The following is a 17,695-nucleotide window of genomic DNA, read 5'->3' as shown; positions in this document are numbered from 1 at the left end:
TTGGCTGCTTGAGGTAACTTGTGTTTAATTGTATCCCCATGTATAAAAAGGTACTTCTCAAAAATTTGGAGTTGACACTCTAAACAGAGAGCTAGAGAGAGTGAAATGAGGGGTTCAGTAAAGGCCAAATTTGCTTTGTGGTCCTCCAACTCAGAGTTGTAACACAGTCATGACAAAGGTGACACAGCCAGACAAGGTTCCTTTTTTTGGTCAGCTTTGAGAACTACCACATTTTACAGTGCAAGGCTGAATATGGTATCCAAGACTCCTTAGACAATAAACAATTCAGTTCACTTACATTCAGTTCAGCATTGATGTGTCACTCTTACATAATGCTTAACTAACAGGTTATACCAGTAGGCCTGGTCACTGGTTAATGCAGGCTAGTGCTTAGCCAAGTGAGACCAGTGAGTGTTAATATTGGCGCTGTCGACCCTGCAGGGCAAAATAGCATGGTGGATTTAGGTATGTGATTTTCCTTTTTGGATTCAATGCACGGATTTCTCCACCCCAAGACCCGAAATGCATGTGGTGCTGAGTAATTATAAAGTTTATGTAAGAGTATGAGCCAGCTGCTTGCAAAAACTTCGAGGTAAAATAAATCAGGTAAAGTTAGTCGGACTGGTAAACACTTTTTAATGAGCCTTACTTATCTGTATTGAGATGAATCCTCCCGTGGCCCTAGCATTACACTTTCTGTATCCATTTTTACTAGCCAGTCGGCCGAACAATAACGACAGTTTGTTATTTGTTTGTTTGCTTTATTTTTACCAACTCATGTAGAGATCTATAGCTAACAAAAACAACTGCAGTTACACGTAACATAAAGATTTTTAATTTTTAAACTACTACTAATCGTGAGCTCAGGACCTGTTGTTGGTTTTGTTGGATTACGACGATGCTGCTTTTCGAGCTGGCTCGTTGGTCTAGGGGTATGATTCTCGCTTAGGGTGCGAGAGGTCCCGGGTTCAAATCCCGGACGAGCCCACCGTTTTACTTTGTTATTTTGAATTGCTATTAATAATTCTCCTTGTTAACGTTGCCAACATCGCTTTCGCAGATACGTAATTAAATGCAAATGCGATGATATTTAGGATTATAAGACAAAGCTTCTTCAGAGTGAGAATCTTCACCGCTGCAGCACTCAATCTAATGTCGATAAAAAAACTGTATTCATATTTACCACGCGTGCAAACGCGGTAAGTAGCAACTTGTAAGACAGAAGATTACAATTTAAGCGTGCGTTTTACTGTGGAACAAAAAAAAGGTTTGACCCCGACGTGATTTGAACACGCAACCTTCTGATCTGGAGTCAGACGCGCTACCGTTGCGCCACGAGGTCTGTGGCATAAACCTTGTATATGCCTATCATAAAGGTGGGCATGCTGTGCTGTGGCTACATATGGTCTTTAGCTTGTGTCACTAAGTGATATTTTATGAAAAACGTCGAAATGTGAAAATTCTGACTTTAATCTCAGAATTCTGGAAAAGAAAGAGTGCCCACTTTTTTTTTCCAGTGGCCCTAATCCTCTTCCGTAATAAGTCCTAATCAGAAGGCCTGTTTTTAAGTAAGACAGTAAAAACCTTGGGGCTGGCTGTCCACACTGGTATTGTATTGTGGGCCCAGCCATTAGTCATTTGTATATAGTATATATAGTGTACCACTGTATCTTTGGTAAGTGGCCGGTTAGCTCAGTTGGTTAGAGCGTGGTGCTAATAACGCCAAGGTCGCGGGTTCGATCCCCGTACGGGCCACAGTTGCGTTTTTTTCTCCCTTCTTTGGGAAAATTATTTTGCTGCTCGATTTTATTACGGTGTGAAAACAAGCCGTGTCAGCAGTATGGATGTATTTGGTTCGGCGAAAAAATAGAATAAAATAGCCCCATGTTATGGCCAAATATAGACACTTCTAGAACGGCAAATATTTGTAGACAGACTACGAAAAGCCATAATATGCAGTACATATAAAATATAAACATACATATAGTTCATATAAATCAATATGGATTGAAGTGAATTTGAGTAGCCTTCCTCTAAGGAGGCGTTGGTGGTATAGTGGTTAGCATAGCTGCCTTCCAAGCAGTTGACCCGGGTTCGATTCCCGGCCAACGCAGGCTATTTTCTTTCTTTTTTTTTAAAATAAATTTCTTCCAAATCCATAAAAATACAGTAGTTGAAACTGTTATCGTAATGTTGTTACTGCATGTGCATATGTTAACATTCATATAACACATATGACAGTCTGGGTGTGACTCATCTAGCTGGCTGTTCCTTTCTGTGTGGAGTTTGCATGCTCTCTTGTGTGAAAGCTTGTGTGGATTTACTCCGGTTTCCTCCCACAGTGCATGGGTTAGGTTAGCTGACGTGTCAATATGACCATGAATGGTTTATCTGTCTCCCTGTGTTAGCCCTGTGATAGATAAAAGGGCAACATTGTTCATGGTCAGTGTTGGGAAGGTTACTTTTAAAATGTATTCCACTACAGAATACATGCCCCAAAATGTATTTTGTAACGTATTCCGTTACGTTACTCAATGAGAGTGACATATTCTGAATACTTTGGATTACTTAATATATTATCATGCTTCTTTACAACTACATGAATGTACTATTGCTGTGTGATTTATTACTATTACTGAAGGTTACTCGCCATACCAATACCAACTACATTTTAAATCTTAATATAAAATGAGTAACAGTAGGGTGGACAATAGGTAAGGCTGCGCTTTTTGCAACGATCTCATATAGAAAATTATTCCGAGGCTCAGAACCGTAGTAAAGACACCTCTGGCTAATACGGTCAACTTTGCTAGCAAGAGACAGAGAGAGGAGTTGAAAGGCTGCTCCAGCGGAACTTATTGTTTCGGAGGAAAACAGGAACACAGCGTACAGTCGAGTTTTAATAGCTTACTTACAACTGGGCTCGTCAGGCACTCTTCTTGGCTGCAGTGGTTATTATTATATTTACATGTTTCCAGCTCCCGTTTTTGCTCGATGACAACTTGTACTTTTCGACTCTCCTTTTTCTCCCTCCTCGCGCTCACAGACACATAACATAACGCGCTCTCTCACCCAGGAAACACGCAGAGCGAGAGCGTCACCCTGTAACCATGGCAACCGCAACGCTGCCGCCTGGAACTACAGAATGTAGCTGTCAAACAAAACCGAAACAGTCCTGACCCGCCACAATATGAAACAGGAAAGTACCGCCGTGTAATCCACAAAGTAACTGTATTCTAAATACCACCTTTTTAAACGGTACCTGTAACAGAATACAGTTACTCATATTATGTATTTTAAATACGTAACGGCGGTACATGTATTCCGTTACTCCCCAACACTGCATGCTGGTGGAAACCCAAACAAAACACACATTAAGAGGCTCAAATGCCTGTGTCTCAATCTCGTGTCTCATAATGACGTGAAGAAATATTTTTTAAAATGAAGGCAACAGGCAGAGTGTTACAGGCATCGCCTTAAAGAATGTAGCCTCATGGGCAGTGTAGAACGATGGATTGGATTTATATAGCGCTTTTCAAGGCACCTAGAGCGCTTTACAATGCCACTATTCATTCACTCTCACACACTGGTGGAGGCAAGCTATGGTTGTAGCTTGGGGCAGACTGACAGAAGCGAGGCTGCCATATCACGCCATCGGCCCCTCTGGCGAACACCAGTAGGCGGTAGGGTAAAGTGTCTTGCCCAAGGACACAACGACTAGGACAGAGAGCCCGGTGATCGAACTGGCGACCTTCCGGTTACAGATACGCCTCCCAACCCCCTGAGCCACGGTCACCCGCAATGGACTGCCATACCCGTTATGTGTCTGTGAGCCTGAGGGAGGGAGAAAAAGGAGAGTGGAAAAGTACAAGCTGTCAACGAGCAGAAACGGGAGCTGGAAGCATGTAAATATAATAATAACCACTGCAGCCAAAAAGAGTGCCTGGCATTTGAGCCTCTTAATGCGTGTTTTGTTTGGGTTTCCACCAGCATGCAGTGTTGGGGAGTAACGGAATACATGTACCGCCGTTAAGTATTTAAAATACAAAATATGAGTAACTGTATTCCGTTACACGTACCATTTAAAAAGGTGGTATTTAGAATACAGTTACTTTGTGGATTACACGGCGGTACTTTCCTGTTTCATATTGTGGCGGGTCAGGACTGTTTCGGTTTTGTTTGACAGCTACGTTCTGTTGTTCCAGGCGGCAGCGTTACGGTTGCCATGGTTACAGGGCGACGCTCTGCGTGTTTCCTGGGTGAGAGAGCGCTTTTTTGTTGTTGTTGTTGTGCTAAGCTAATAGGCAGAATGCAGAATGTAGCTTCATGGGCAGTGTAGTCCGTGCTGCAGGGAGAATGGACTGGTTATGTGTCTGTGAGCGAGGGAGGGAGAAAAAGGAGAGTCGAAAAGTACAAGTTGTCATCGAGCAAAAACGGGAGCTGGAAAATTGTAAATATAATAATAACCACTGCAGCCAAGAAGAGTGCCTGACAAGCCCAGTTGTAAGTAAGCTATTAAAACTTGCTTTGTTGGTGTTTTCCTCTGAAACAATAAGTTCCGTTGGAGCAGCCTTTCAATGCCTCTCTCTGTCTCTCGCAAGCAGAGTTGACCCACACAACAAAGTAAAACAATTTTTCGGCTACGAGCCCGACACGGAACTGTATTAGTCAGAGGTCCCTTTACTACGGTTCGGAGCCGCGGACCTTCAGTAATAGTAATAAATCACACAACAATAGTACATTCACGTAGTTGTAAAATGCATGATAATATGTTAAGTAATCAAAAGTATTCAGAATACGTTACTCTCATTGAGTAACGTAACGGAATACGTTACAGAATACATTTTAGGGCATGTATTCTGTATTCTGTAATGGAATACATTTTAAAAGTAACCTTCCCAACACTGCCAGCATGGAATTACAAAAAATAGCGAGGGCATAGCCTGACATATGAAACAGGAAAAGACCACCATGTAATCCCTTTATTTCAACAAAGTAACTGTATTCTGAACACCACCTTTTTAAACGGTAACTGTAACGGAATACAGTTACTCATATTTTGTATTTTAAATACATAACGGTGGTACATGTATTCCGTTACTCCCCAGCACTGTCCATAGTGTATGGCCTTGCACCCTCTAAGAGCTCAGTTGACTCCAACCTCTCTGTGAATTGTATAATCAGAAAAGAAATACATGGACAATTGTGGTTATTTTCCCTAATGAATGATCAGATGTATACAGGACTCTGTATTATTATTCAGTTTGTTAGCCCATCAGAATCTGTAAACATCAGGAGGTTCAGGACTTCTAGTGCTTCTCTTTCTGCTGGGGGACAGCAAGAAAAAACAAATACCTTGAGCAGAAACTACATCTCTGTCCTTCAGAACTGCTCCTTCACTTTCTGCGACACCATGATGGGGATGTTTCATGAGTCTCTGGTGTAATGTGGCATTTTTATGTTCTGGTCTGCTGGGGGACGGATGACCCCAAAGGACTTGATAAATCTCTTTGGAAGGCTGGTTCACTCCTGGGGATTTGCAGCCCCTTGCAAGTTAGCTTGATTTTAAAGGTTGACATGCCACAAAGGCTGTCAAGAGTCATTATTGTCAGCCATTAATTGCTGTGTCACTAACACACACACACACACACACACACATAGGACCCGCATTACCAGCATTGATTAAAAATACATGCAATCATCCAGAAAAGATGGAGTTTACTTTCTTAACAGTAAATGTGTCACAGTTTCTCTTCCACCCAGTATGCTCATTTGTTACCCTACTCACCGGTGTTAATCCTTCTAACCCCCTACCCACCCTTCCTCCCCCGTTGCCATGGATATGCTATTCCTATGGCAACTGCATGCCTTTGTGGATGGCTTCAGGCCCCCACCACATGGAGAACTCTCTGAACCTTTCATTACACATTCCCTTCAAGCTCACAGGCAAATCAGAAAAGTAGCGTAATCTAACTGTCTCTCTGTCACAGTTTCCTCTGTGCTGCCTTTGTAGTCATGCTGCCATACCTCGCCTTTAAGTTTCAGCATATTGCAACTCTACAAGACTTGTTAACAGTTTGAGAATTGCAATTAGGGTATTTGCTGCAGCCCTGATACTTGATGCCGGAGGACTATGATCAGATTTGTAGCATGGGTTTCACAGTCAAAAGAGTCAGAGCCACTAGTTTTCTAATTTTCTATGTCAATGGAAACCAGAGCTCTATCTTTAAAGATGCATGAGGTATCTTAAGAAACAGAATATAGTGACTGAGGCTTAACTAGAGAAAGTGTTTCTGCATCATTGAGAGTGAAAGACGAAGCGGGGTGAGGCTCGGGGACATTAAAGTTGAGGGCCCAAGTTAAAGCAGAGCACAGTGTCGGGGCTCCACAGTGCATGTGGTGGGGGGAGCAGGCGGGGAGCATCCACGTGCTGAATGAACCCTGTCAGCACCGGAGAGTACCACGGGCTACGGGTAGGCTCAGCCCTGCTCAGCATTGTGGCGGGCTGCATCATCATTGGGGTATCCAGGGAATGCGATGCTGATGCAGTCGGAGGTATCTTCCTGGGAGCGGGGGGCCTCGGTGAGTGTGTCTTAAGATTTTATAGGTGATGCAGTTATAGGGAGGGTAATAAGCCGATTCTGGATATTTGGATTACATTTGTTTATTAAACCTGCTTTTTGCTATTGCTGTGTGTAACTTTTAACTTATGACATTTTTCAGGAGGTCATGACAGATCTGTTGTCTCTCATGCACTGCAGCCCTGAACTTTCATACAACAGAGGTTCATGCAAGAAATTTATAACTGAGTACAAAGTCCGTGTGATGTCCAACTACACACTTTTGAGAGAGCCCATATGATATGTTTGGCCTTCTCTGTGCCCCCCAGAATAACATATTATACACATCATTTGATACATATTAATACACATTATTAATACAATAATATTGGCTAAGGTTTTGCAAAATTAGTAGTTTTACTTCAGGTACTTTAAGCAGTTTTTGATGCTAAAACTTCTGCTATTACCACACAGTGTATTTTATTATGCTCTATTTCTGTGGCTTTCACATTTTTTTTAACCTTTTAACAGCCACCTGGTCATCTGGTGACCCATGTGGTGTTAGGGGTAGAGTCCAATCAATATATTGGCCAAGAGGCTCAAGTGGGAAAAGCCGTTAAAAGAAAAACTGTAGTGCCAAAATTTAAAATGCAACATTTCAGACAGTTTTCTGATTTAACATGTAGCATGTAGCTAAAATAAAATTCAACCCTGGCCCGGGAGGGTTTACCAGTGATACGTTGTATATTAAGAGGTTAAACAGAAGGTTTTAGGTAATAGTTGTATCTAAACATTATGGTGCGTCACCGGAGAGATTATTACACAGTGCATTTCTTTGTGAGTGAGTTAATTTGTTAATTCACTAAAAATCCAATTCAAGAAGGCCAAAAAAGTGAGGGAGCGCACATTTATATCTCGCTGGAATATCTATTTTAAATGAAATGTCAAAAACTCAGGTGAAAGATCAGCGGTCAGTGTCAGTTTTCCATCCCTCATTCATTTGATACAGCGCTGTAACTGGAGCCAGCTGATAGCCAGAGGAACTGGGCTGCCAAGATAAAGGAGTGTCTTTACCGGTTTCCTGGAGAGAAGGAGCAAAAGGGCAGGGTTTTCAATCACAGGACGATGGCATCAGAGTGCATGCATAGTTAACGCAAAAAACATCCTCTCTGATGAGTTGATCATCTTTCAGTAACTAATTTGACTTTGTAATGTGCACTAAGAATCTGACAAATCAACACTGCGCACAGCCGCTTGACAGAAACATTCGCTTTGGCAGCATTTGTGCAGCTGAGTAGCATCTAATTATGTGTTTTGGGGCTTGTGTGCTGCGATGCTGCCTCCAACACATAGGCTGACTAATGAGTATGAACAGAGTGTTCTCAGCAGATTGTTTTTACTCCTTCCGCAGTTTCATGACATTTTAAGCACAAACATGCATCACAGCCACCCTCAGGACTTGCCGGGGGTGTAATGCCAGATCTTCTGGCTTATAGAGGGAAATCAATAACGTTTGAATTGAAGCACAGTGCCACAGAGAGGCACACGAGCCCAGCGGTTCAGATATTACTTTGTACTTTGAGTCGAACTGAACGAAACATCGCACACTGTAGCTGCTGCACTGAGAATAATCTGAAGGCTTTGTCGAGTGGATTTCAGTTTGGGAATAGATATTTCATCAAACAGCCTTATTGTTTCTCCGCAAAGTCTCCAAGTATGGAAACTTCTATTAAAAACTGTTATTTTTATGAGCCGTTAAGGCTCACGGGAGCAGGAGGCAGTGAGATTGCATTTCAAACAACTGAACAAAATAAATTACACTGATTGGTGTGAATTAGTCCATGCAGGTGATTGAATTTGTATTTTTTAATACACTATTACAATTTATGCCCATTTTTAATGAGGCTTCTCATTGCATCTGCAGCACCAAATGCTTTCCTCTCTCGTGGTGACAGTTATCTGCACTAACACTGCAGTAAATCTGCTGCTTTTCAACCATAAGGGAACTAGAGTAAAGCCAGGCCTTAATTAATAAATTTATTGGACTGTTATGCTTTCCAGGCCTGCTAATAGCAATCTACCCCTTCATAAAAGCTTGGCTGAACGTCAACCACATCCTTCCATCCTTTGGTAAGCAGTTTGATATATACCTGTATATTTTTCGATGCTATTATTTGTAAGTGTGTTCACGATAACAATAAAAGGCATTTTGGCTAAAATCCTCAGCGAACTTCAGAGTGCACCCCGCGCCTGCCAATCCTGCTCCTGATCAGCCAGTTGAGACACTGAGACGAGAAGGTGGGTGAAATGAAGGAGCGAGCCAGTGAGTTAATAATGCTATCGTATAACACTCAAAGGCACTTGATACTGATCTGCATTGAGTCTATGCGCCTTATTTGTTTGATAAAAACTCAGACACCTGTAGAAACACTGCAGTTGACAGCAGCGAGGCAGATGTTGTGCTCAGGCTGTTATCAGAGAGAGCGCTTCAGCCATCTGTCTAATGTCTCACTGAGTGCGCTTAAAAAAAATAATATAATTTCCTTCTTTCCTAACTGCTTTTTTTTCACTTAATTGTTAACAAATATGAGCCAGGGGAAACATTTGTCTGCATACAGTTTTTGCGCTGTGCAGCCAACTGTGCATCTGTGCATGTTTGTGCTCCAGTGAAAGTAGGTTCATGTTTTTGACATGCTGACTTCAAACATGGAAACTATTACCAGACTGAGTGAAACATTTGCAAATTATGTGTTTTTGTTTCGTTTTATCAGTTTGAGTTAAATGTTGCATATTAAAACTTATTGAAATCATATGTGAAGGTCAAAATCACAGAAATATTCAGGAGTGCCTGCATTCCCGTCCTAAAATTCCCTCTCTGAAGCTATATTCTTGCACTTAGATGAGCTGCTTATACCTACACTTATGATCATAGGTTTACATGCGCACTGTCTTTTAACTTGACAAGGCCAAGGTCCGTTTACTTCTCAGTAGTCATCGCGATCACGATCATCTTTGCCAGCTTAAAATTTTTTTGTTTGATAGCACTCACTCCAAAGTCCAAAGGACTCCGTGAAGATCTAAGAAGGAGAATTGTAGATTTACACAAGTTGAAAAGGTCTCTTGGAGTGATTTCTAGACAACCACAGATTCCAACATAATCAGTTCAAGCAATTTTCATAAATGCAAGTTATTCGGATGTGTCAACATTGGAACTGGAAACTGCTGGAACACCAGTGTTACTGTTCAGTGAAGTGAGTGTTACGAGAACATGGACTGAGAGAGTGGTGACCAAGAAAGAAGCCCCGGGTCCAAAATCGTCAACTTCAAGCTCGACGGAAAAGTACATGTACGCTGTACAATCATTCCAATCTGGAAAAAGAACAATTCAAAGAAATCATTAAAAGCCCAAACTACCATGATATTCATGCCCATGAGGAATGAATGATTGTATGTAAACTTTTAACCACACCTGTATCTGTTATTATCTTTTTAGTTTAAGCTAAGCGTTCATTTAAAACTATCTGCCTTAATTGTTAAGGCCCATGTTATATACATATATGTGACTATACAATCCAAATAAGTGTTTTCCCCTCTGTATAACCCTTCTCAGTATGATCTAGTGCTCATTGTTTCACATGCTAGTTAAACATGTACTGTTACACTTAATGCTTCCATGCTCTCTTGTTGTCTTGCCAGGGACTCACAGTCAGATTAATCTGGAACGGTCTAAGAGTCGTATGGGAACCTTTGTGGAGGCTGGAACAATAGCTGAAGCCAACCCGGATGAGGGGTCTGTCTCCTTTGATAATTATACATGATCAAAATAGGGATGTGAATGGTACCACAGTACAGCAGAAAGGCATTTCAATATACCTTATCTGTAATATAGTTCCTGTGACTGTAATGCTATGTTTCCTGGATATAAGAGTACTTTTAATTTCCTAAGCTTTGCAGTATGAATCACATTTTGCAGAAACTAGTCAGCATGTTGATAGACTTATAAGAATCTAATCTGGGCATGAATGGATCTTGGAAAAACTACAAAAACCTTTGAGAGCTGTGATAATACACAAGCCAGCAGCTCCATAGTAGTGCAGTATATCTCACATGCAGTACTATCGTGGGCTTTACTCAGAATCTTGATATGTACAGATCTGCTGTGTCGCCCGATTGGTAGTTCTTGTTGCTCTTTATGCCTTATATTAATTAACTGTTTGCTATTTTTAAAAATTATAATATAAACACTAAGGTGTTAAAGTAAGATCGAGAAAAAACACTGAAATGTTACTATGTGACAGTCTCACTGATGACATGCGCTACTTAGAGAATGTTGACTTCCTTTCAGCACTTCAGTCTCTACTTTTCCATTTGAATGACTTTCTAACTAGGTTTATCCAGACAGGTAAGGGTTACCTTTATTATTTCTGAGAGTTAAAGACATTTTTTTTTAAACCATAGCCAAACTGTCAAGAAAAGAATCAACAAAACGCCTTACATAATGACGTGGGGCTTTTTGTTGGCTGACTACAAGCAATTTAGAGGAGAATGGGGGGCTTTTGAAAGTGAACATTACCAAGTATCACCTCCTTTTCAAAGTCACTCACTTTTAATTTTGTTACTATGGCAATGGCGCTACCACATATATTTCAATCATGTCATCATGCATTTCATGCGCTGTCCTGTGTGACAACAAACAGACAGCAGAGTCTGCACTGACCTTCAAAACGAAGCAGTTTTTCAGGTCTTCACTGACATTTGTGAAAGAGAGTACTTTTCAATGTGTAGCATCTTGAAAGACAGACAACTGAAGTCACACTTCAGCACTATAGTCTCATTTAAACAAGAAAAACAAACCAGATAACACACTGATGCACTGTTTGGCTCAGTTATTTAACAGATGAGGAATTACGTAGTGCAGATCATCTAAAATCTCAGTTATATCAAGGAAAAGGTTTTAGTTCAGCGAACACAACGCAAGCCTCCCTCATGACTGATCCGTCTGTCTTTTGCAGGACTTCTGCGGACATGCCGGATGTCTTATCGAGACGGAAACTAAAGCCTTCAGATCAAGATCTGCCATGAGGTCATCACGTAGCAAGACTGGCCGCTCCATGTGAAGGAAGCCGGATGCAGAAGGTTGCAACTTCTGCAGAAGAAGTTTAATTTTTCTGTATTGATCTTCCTTCACACTTAGTACAAAAAAGTACTGCTGTGTAAATCTCTCTGCTGTGTAGATCTTTATAAATCTCGTTTTCCTGTTCATATGTGATATCAGCTCATCATGTTAGCTGAGATCACCTCATTATATATATATATATATATATATATATATATATATATAGATATATATATATATAGATATATATATATATATATATATATAGATATATATATAGATATATATATATATATATATATATATATATATATATATATATATATATATATATATATATATAAAACAGCATGTCATCTAATAAACATCCAGAGATTGTGATCATTAGTGGAGTTTTTTTTCTATTTTACATCCTGACACTGAGTGAAGCAAATTAGGCCCAATAGTCCAACTCCTGTGCAGCTCCTCTAATCATGGTACAATGCTCTATGCCACCAATTATAAAATTATGACAGTCATTAAGCGATGATGGGTTTTGGATATTATTCAATTCCCCTGCATGTGATTTCCATGAGTAGCACACACACAAATAAATGAATGCACATACACACACGTGGCAACATCCATGGCGTGCACACAGTGACCTGCGACCCACCCACCCCCTCCGCAGTGAAACGTAATACATTGATATTCAGGACAGCACCGGCAGAAAGCGCAACAAAAAAAGTGTAACGTGCTGTGAGGCTGAATAATGCCGAGCTGTGTTCATGAGCTGTGCACAACAGGAGCCCCGAGGAGTCTGCGGTGCAGCTTGATTGTCAAACCTCAAATCACAACACCACAATCCCCCTGTGTCTGGGAGTTAGACAGTGGAGGAGCACGTAATGAACTGCATATACAAATATAGTCCATATTTTACAAGATAAGTAAATAACCTGGGTGGCAACAAGAAGGTTTAAACCCTTTTAAAACATTTAAAGGACTGTTTTGTTACTAACACACTTTTGCGGTCATGTATAGATTCAGTAGCTGCAAACTAGCTGACTTACTGCAAAGGTCGTGACCCTTTTGAGTTTTGATGACTCATCTTTTACCACAGCAAGCCAAAAGTTGGTCTAATAATAGCTATCCTCGATTTATTACCAGTTAATTTAGCTGATAGCCAACAATGTAGACACTGGATCATTATCATCATCATGAGCTACATGATCAAAAAAAGATCAAAATGAATAAACAAGTAAATATTTTAATAGAAAATATTCATATAAATAATATACAATAACAAATAGTCACGTAAAGAAATACAATATTTTTGCCTATTAAATTATAATATAAAATAATAGATAAACAAATAAATAAATATTTTAATAGAAAAATATTCTTATTGAATTATAGTAAAATAATAAATAGCTACATAAAATAATACAAAATGAATGAATATAATATTTTTTCTATTTTTCTATTAAATTATAATATTAAATTCTATTCTATTAAATTATAATATTAAATAAATAAATATTTTAACAGAAAAATATTCATATTGAATTATATTATAAAATAATACACAGCATAAATAAATAATAATTTTAGATAAAACATTTTTATATTCGAGAGAGCTGTGGAATAAATTAAAATCCTTTGCCTTTTTCAAGAATCAGCAACATTGCGGTGTGGGCTGAAGGCAGAGAGCAACAGCTTTCACCTTCATCACTCCCTCCTCCACTTGCACACTCGCTCGCGCACACAGGGGTGGCTCGGGAACGAGCTTCGCATCCAGCGGTCCGGCGACGGAGGGAATATGCTCAGTTCAGATATGAATGAATGAAAATATGACAGCTTCACACAGACAGAGATGTCTGGAACACCATTTCCGGTTCGGGCTGACCTGTCAGGTGTTACGTGCTGCTCGGTCCACATCTGGAGCAGCAGCGCGCGGTGTGTCTGCTCCTAAGAAATGCCATTTCACCTAAGTGATCTTCTGCCTGTTTCTTCTTCTTCTTTTTTTCCACTCTCGGATTTTATCTTGTCGGTCGCCTTGAATCGTGTGTGCGCGTGTATGTGTGTCTGTGCGTGTTTGCTTGAGCCAGTGATTGAAGGGCTTTCATGACTTGTGCCCTCAGGACTGTGAAGCCACGAGAACAGGATGAAAATCGTTCGTTTGGTGCTGATTCGCCCTTTCAGCGTCTCAGTTATTTCGCCCCTTAATTAGAAGACCGGTAACCGCGGTGAAAATCTGCTGATCAAACAATGGAAAGACCTTCAGTGCATCAACCTAAAGGGTGAGTGTCTCGCCCCTTCTTTCATGGTTTAATTTTTGCAGAAATGCAACATCAGTGGAAGTAAAGGCGCATTTAAACGCCTCTCAAGCAAAACCCGTTTTATAAACGTGCCAACTGCGATATATCACACATTTACAGACACATATTTACAAAAATATATTTTTCACACATCCCCTCTGCTTAGGTCTCCTGTCTGCTCTTGAATGGGTGCATGCTGGAATGAAAGGGCTCATTTGATTGCAACTAAACACTCACAGCCTTTCCTCTAGTGGCTTGGGTGGCATGAATGAAGCAGCTGCACGGTGACTGTACACAGTTTAAGAGAAAATAAATAGAGATGCCATCTTAAAGACATGTTATTAAGTACCACTGAGGATTTTTCTTAATGGGCTCATGCTTCCCTTTTTTTTTACGGAGCTTATTTTAGGCCATCTAGAGTGAATTGCCCGTCCATGCGGCTGTTGTACAGGTGCTGTTTAGATCCTTTTTTGTTTTTTTAAACAGTGTAATTGATTTAGGAAGATTTCAGTGGCCAGCTGTCTTCACATGTTATGCAGGTGTCACCAATAGATGACCACTACCTGAGTGCTGCTCACTCAACTTTTTACAATCTGTTCTCATGTCTGTATTCTGTAGGTGTAGCAGCGCAATGAGGTGACAGATCAAAGCTCACTGATTGACAGAGCTTTTCTACATGTGCACACCAGTGCCATTGTAATGACTTAAAAAAGCTTATTTTCCTTTATTTTGTGTATCTACAAAAAGATAGAAGATAGAAAGCCAGAGAGCCTGGAGGGGAAACCATGGTCATCGCTGATAGAAACACCGGCACCCCTGTGCCTAAAAAGGAGCCCCAGAAGAAAAGGAAGTCTCGCCCTCATGGCCTGCCCTCTCCGGCACTCTGCTGTGCTTGTGGCCTATGCATCATGCTGGCTGGACTCAACATCACCCTGGTGGGAGCATTCGCCTTCAGCACACTGATGCCTTCTGCCAACCCCCCAATCATCATCGGACCTATCCTGCTGCTGGTGGCCTTTTCCTTTTTCGGAGCGTGTTGCGTGTGCAGTCGACTCCCGCCTCCACACAGCTCACGAAGGTCCAAGGTTGGGGGCAGAGGGGCTGGCTTGATGGGACACGGCGGGCAGGCTGGCGGGGCAGCGTTTGAAATAGAGACCAGCGAGCACACGCTGCAGGACACTACAGCTGTGCAGCTGAGCCCCACATCCTCCCCTGCATCATCCCAGGCATCCAGCTCAGAAAAAGAGGCTCCTGATGCTGATGCAGCCCTGCCGGGACCTTGCAAGCTCTTCACCATGGAGACAAACGGCCCGTCTTGTGTTTCTGCCACCGCAGTCTACTCAACCTCCGCAGCAGCAGGAGGGGAGGTGAAGCTCAACCTACCACGTGAAGAAGTGGTCATCTAGCAGGGCAGAAACTCTTAGTCTATGCTAGTAGTGTAAATATCCTTCTGGGCAGAGGGGCTGCTGGGTGTGATTGTATTCTCTAGTTTACGTACTGCCATATTTCTAGTTGTGAAAAGGTGTCAAAAGTTACACTTTTATTTATTCATTTATTTACTTTCTTGCCGTGCCAACTGGTAAATAGCATGCAAGTATTTGTGGATCAAAGGTTTCGGAATTCAAATTCCTACCTCTCTTGTGTCGTTTTCTTACAGGTCTTTGTTTTTAACGTGGGGCATTATGAACTGATTTCATGAAGAAGTCAAAGAGTCTGAAACCTTAAACACTCTTTTTCACTCTTGTTCTGATTAATGGAAACCTCAACTCTCAGCAGTGACTTTAGAGGGCTAACTAACAAAAAAGACTAAACATCTGATTATTTATTTCTTCTGAAAACTTTACACGTGAAAGGTCAGTAGCTAAACTGGACGGAAACGCATTTAATGACATTTGGCATTTTGTGTGCCATGCTCAGTGCTCAGCTTGTTTTGGGGGTGTAAGCTATTATAGGTCATACATGTGCCAAAGCAATATTCCCTTGAAATGCAAAGGGATTGCACCACACAATAGCCAATTGCAATGTATACAGGTGTAACTATATACAGTGTCGTTCGAAGTCATTATTTCTGTAGTTTGATGTAACGAATACCATCATCAATGCTGTGAATATTATGTTTCTCTCTTTTCATCTGGCGGTTTATAACATGTTAAACTTTTAATCGAAGGCAACCCCATCAGTTTAAGGTCATGTTGATCAGAGCTTTACTCGGTAGTTCCTAATGCAGTCGGAGCAAGGATTTCTTTCTCCTCTTACTCAGCGTGCATTTCATTACTTTTTTAGAGTGCTATAAGAGCATCTTTTCTAAATGTGAACAAAGGAATTTCACAGGAGATGTTTTCCTCCTATGGACCTAACATTGACAGCACTGGAAAGCCAAGAAGTTTAGATATTCCAATTATATAAAATGCATCTGTTCCCCGTCACTGTGATGGCTTCATGTCAGTTTAAATCTGCCTAGTAGACATTCAACCCATGATTTCCTTTGAAAGGAAAAGTTGCCTTAGACTGAGATATCAGGATCAAACTAATGAGGGCTATAAAAAAGTGCACAACAGCAGTTTTCTGCGGAAAGCCTTTGTTTGGCTCCAGATTTCTATTCAGCATTGATAAGAAAGACTCAGTGATTTTGTGTTTTTTTGTGTTATAAATGCATGCAGGATGTGCTCAGAAGTCTGTATGAGGTAGCAGTTGCATACATACAGACAAACAGACACTGTTTGACATTTTTAAAAAAAAGCCAGTTGGTGTTCCTTCAGAGTTCGCCTCTGATGCTAAATTAGAGTGTCAAGCTTAATTTTGCATGCTCAGAAAATGGGTTACGGGAATGCAAACACCCTGATGTGAATGATTAATGTTGTCTGTGTGTTTTAAATTGTGTAGCACCTATAGAAAATGTGAAACAAAAAAAACATGTAAAGGATAGAATATTTTTGTCAAGACTCTAATTTAAAGGACCCTAACCCAATGTGATTTCTTTAAAAGGCATAAATAAAAAGGCTCTTTCTGTAAAAAATACTTTTCAAGTTTATATTTCTTGTGTAGTCTTCTTCCACTAAAAATGACCTGCATTACTGTTAATATAGTAATTATAACAATTGGGTTTTTTTTTTTAAAGTTTATGGCACATTTGAAAATAGAGGTGAGTGTCCACCCCAGTTTCCTTGCTTGTTTTATTTTTCCCAGCAGCAGTGCAAAGCCTGAAGACACCCAAATTACGCTGGTAAAGAACAGGGGGTCAAATCTGCAAGCTTTTGCGTTATTTACCTTTTTTTGTGGTTAAATTCTGTCAGTTGACTAATTGATTGAATAACTGAGTGTTTCAGTCAGGCAGCCTGGCTGAAAATCTGCTGTGAAGAACCAGAAATGTTGCATCTACCCGAACACATTAGATCAAGATGGCCTTGAGTGAAGAACTCCATATGAGGTCCATCTGGCTCTTCTGCTAAGTGTTTGCGTATGCGCTCAAAGCTGCTACCACTGGAGGTCGCTACAACCACATGTGTGCGTTTCAGTGAGGTTACGGAAAAGCGGCTGTCATTTTACAACAAGCCAAGAGATGTCAGTCGCTCATAACAAGCCTCTCCTGTGGAAATCACACTAACCAGTCTTATAGTGGGTTATATTTAAGTGAATTTGAATCCACATAAAAATTACTGGCATTCAAAGATCAGTAGAGGAAGCTGTCACAAATGTCTGCAGTCTCCATCATATTCCTAGAA

The 17,695-nt window shown here is 40.7% G+C and overlaps 2 protein-coding genes and 4 non-coding genes across 6 annotated transcripts; 5 read left to right on the top strand and 1 right to left on the bottom strand.

Moving 5' to 3' along the window:
* The first annotated feature begins 915 nt into the window (after positions 1-915).
* Positions 916-987, top strand: trnap-agg (transfer RNA proline (anticodon AGG)). Its single transcript has one exon. It is a non-coding gene; the product is annotated as a tRNA-Pro (tRNA).
* A 283-nt stretch (positions 988-1,270) lies between these two features.
* On the bottom strand, positions 1,271-1,342 carry trnaw-cca (transfer RNA tryptophan (anticodon CCA)). Its single transcript has one exon. It is a non-coding gene; the product is annotated as a tRNA-Trp (tRNA).
* A 339-nt stretch (positions 1,343-1,681) lies between these two features.
* Positions 1,682-1,755, top strand: trnai-aau (transfer RNA isoleucine (anticodon AAU)). Its single transcript has one exon. It is a non-coding gene; the product is annotated as a tRNA-Ile (tRNA).
* A 286-nt stretch (positions 1,756-2,041) lies between these two features.
* On the top strand, positions 2,042-2,113 carry trnag-ucc (transfer RNA glycine (anticodon UCC)). Its single transcript has one exon. It is a non-coding gene; the product is annotated as a tRNA-Gly (tRNA).
* A 4,028-nt stretch (positions 2,114-6,141) lies between these two features.
* Positions 6,142-11,812, top strand: kncn (kinocilin). The gene is made up of 5 exons (XM_026148951.1): positions 6,142-6,582; positions 8,622-8,690; positions 8,787-8,858; positions 10,257-10,350; positions 11,573-11,812. The coding sequence occupies exons 1-5, from the start codon at positions 6,435-6,437 to the stop codon at positions 11,640-11,642; spliced, it is 453 nt and encodes a 150-aa protein (XP_026004736.1). The 5' UTR covers positions 6,142-6,434; the 3' UTR covers positions 11,643-11,812.
* A 1,514-nt stretch (positions 11,813-13,326) lies between these two features.
* tmem275a (transmembrane protein 275a) lies at positions 13,327-16,991 on the top strand. Its single transcript, XM_026149861.1, has 2 exons — positions 13,327-13,955; positions 14,721-16,991. The coding sequence occupies exon 2, from the start codon at positions 14,759-14,761 to the stop codon at positions 15,377-15,379; it is 621 nt and encodes a 206-aa protein (XP_026005646.1). The 5' UTR covers positions 13,327-13,955; positions 14,721-14,758; the 3' UTR covers positions 15,380-16,991.
* Positions 16,992-17,695: the final 704 nt, after the last annotated feature.

The sequence above is a fragment of the Astatotilapia calliptera genome, chromosome 18 (assembly GCF_900246225.1).
Source record: "Astatotilapia calliptera chromosome 18, fAstCal1.2, whole genome shotgun sequence".
Classification (NCBI taxonomy): Eukaryota; Metazoa; Chordata; class Actinopteri; order Cichliformes; family Cichlidae; genus Astatotilapia; species Astatotilapia calliptera.
This window is presented reverse-complemented; position numbering and strand designations above follow the sequence as displayed.

Bases quoted from the DNA above. Each gene is read 5' to 3' on its own strand.
- kncn (XM_026148951.1), top strand. From the start codon at position 6,435: ATGAACCCTGTCAGCACCGGAGAGTACCACGGGCTACGGGTAGGCTCA. The intron at 6,583-8,621 runs GTGAGTGTGTCT...TATGCTTTCCAG, and splicing joins CCTGGGAGCGGGGGGCCTCG to GCCTGCTAATAGCAATCTAC. The intron at 10,351-11,572 runs GTCTGTCTCCTT...TGTCTTTTGCAG, and splicing joins GAAGCCAACCCGGATGAGGG to GACTTCTGCGGACATGCCGG.
- tmem275a (XM_026149861.1), top strand. From the start codon at position 14,759: ATGGTCATCGCTGATAGAAACACCGGCACCCCTGTGCCTAAAAAGGAG.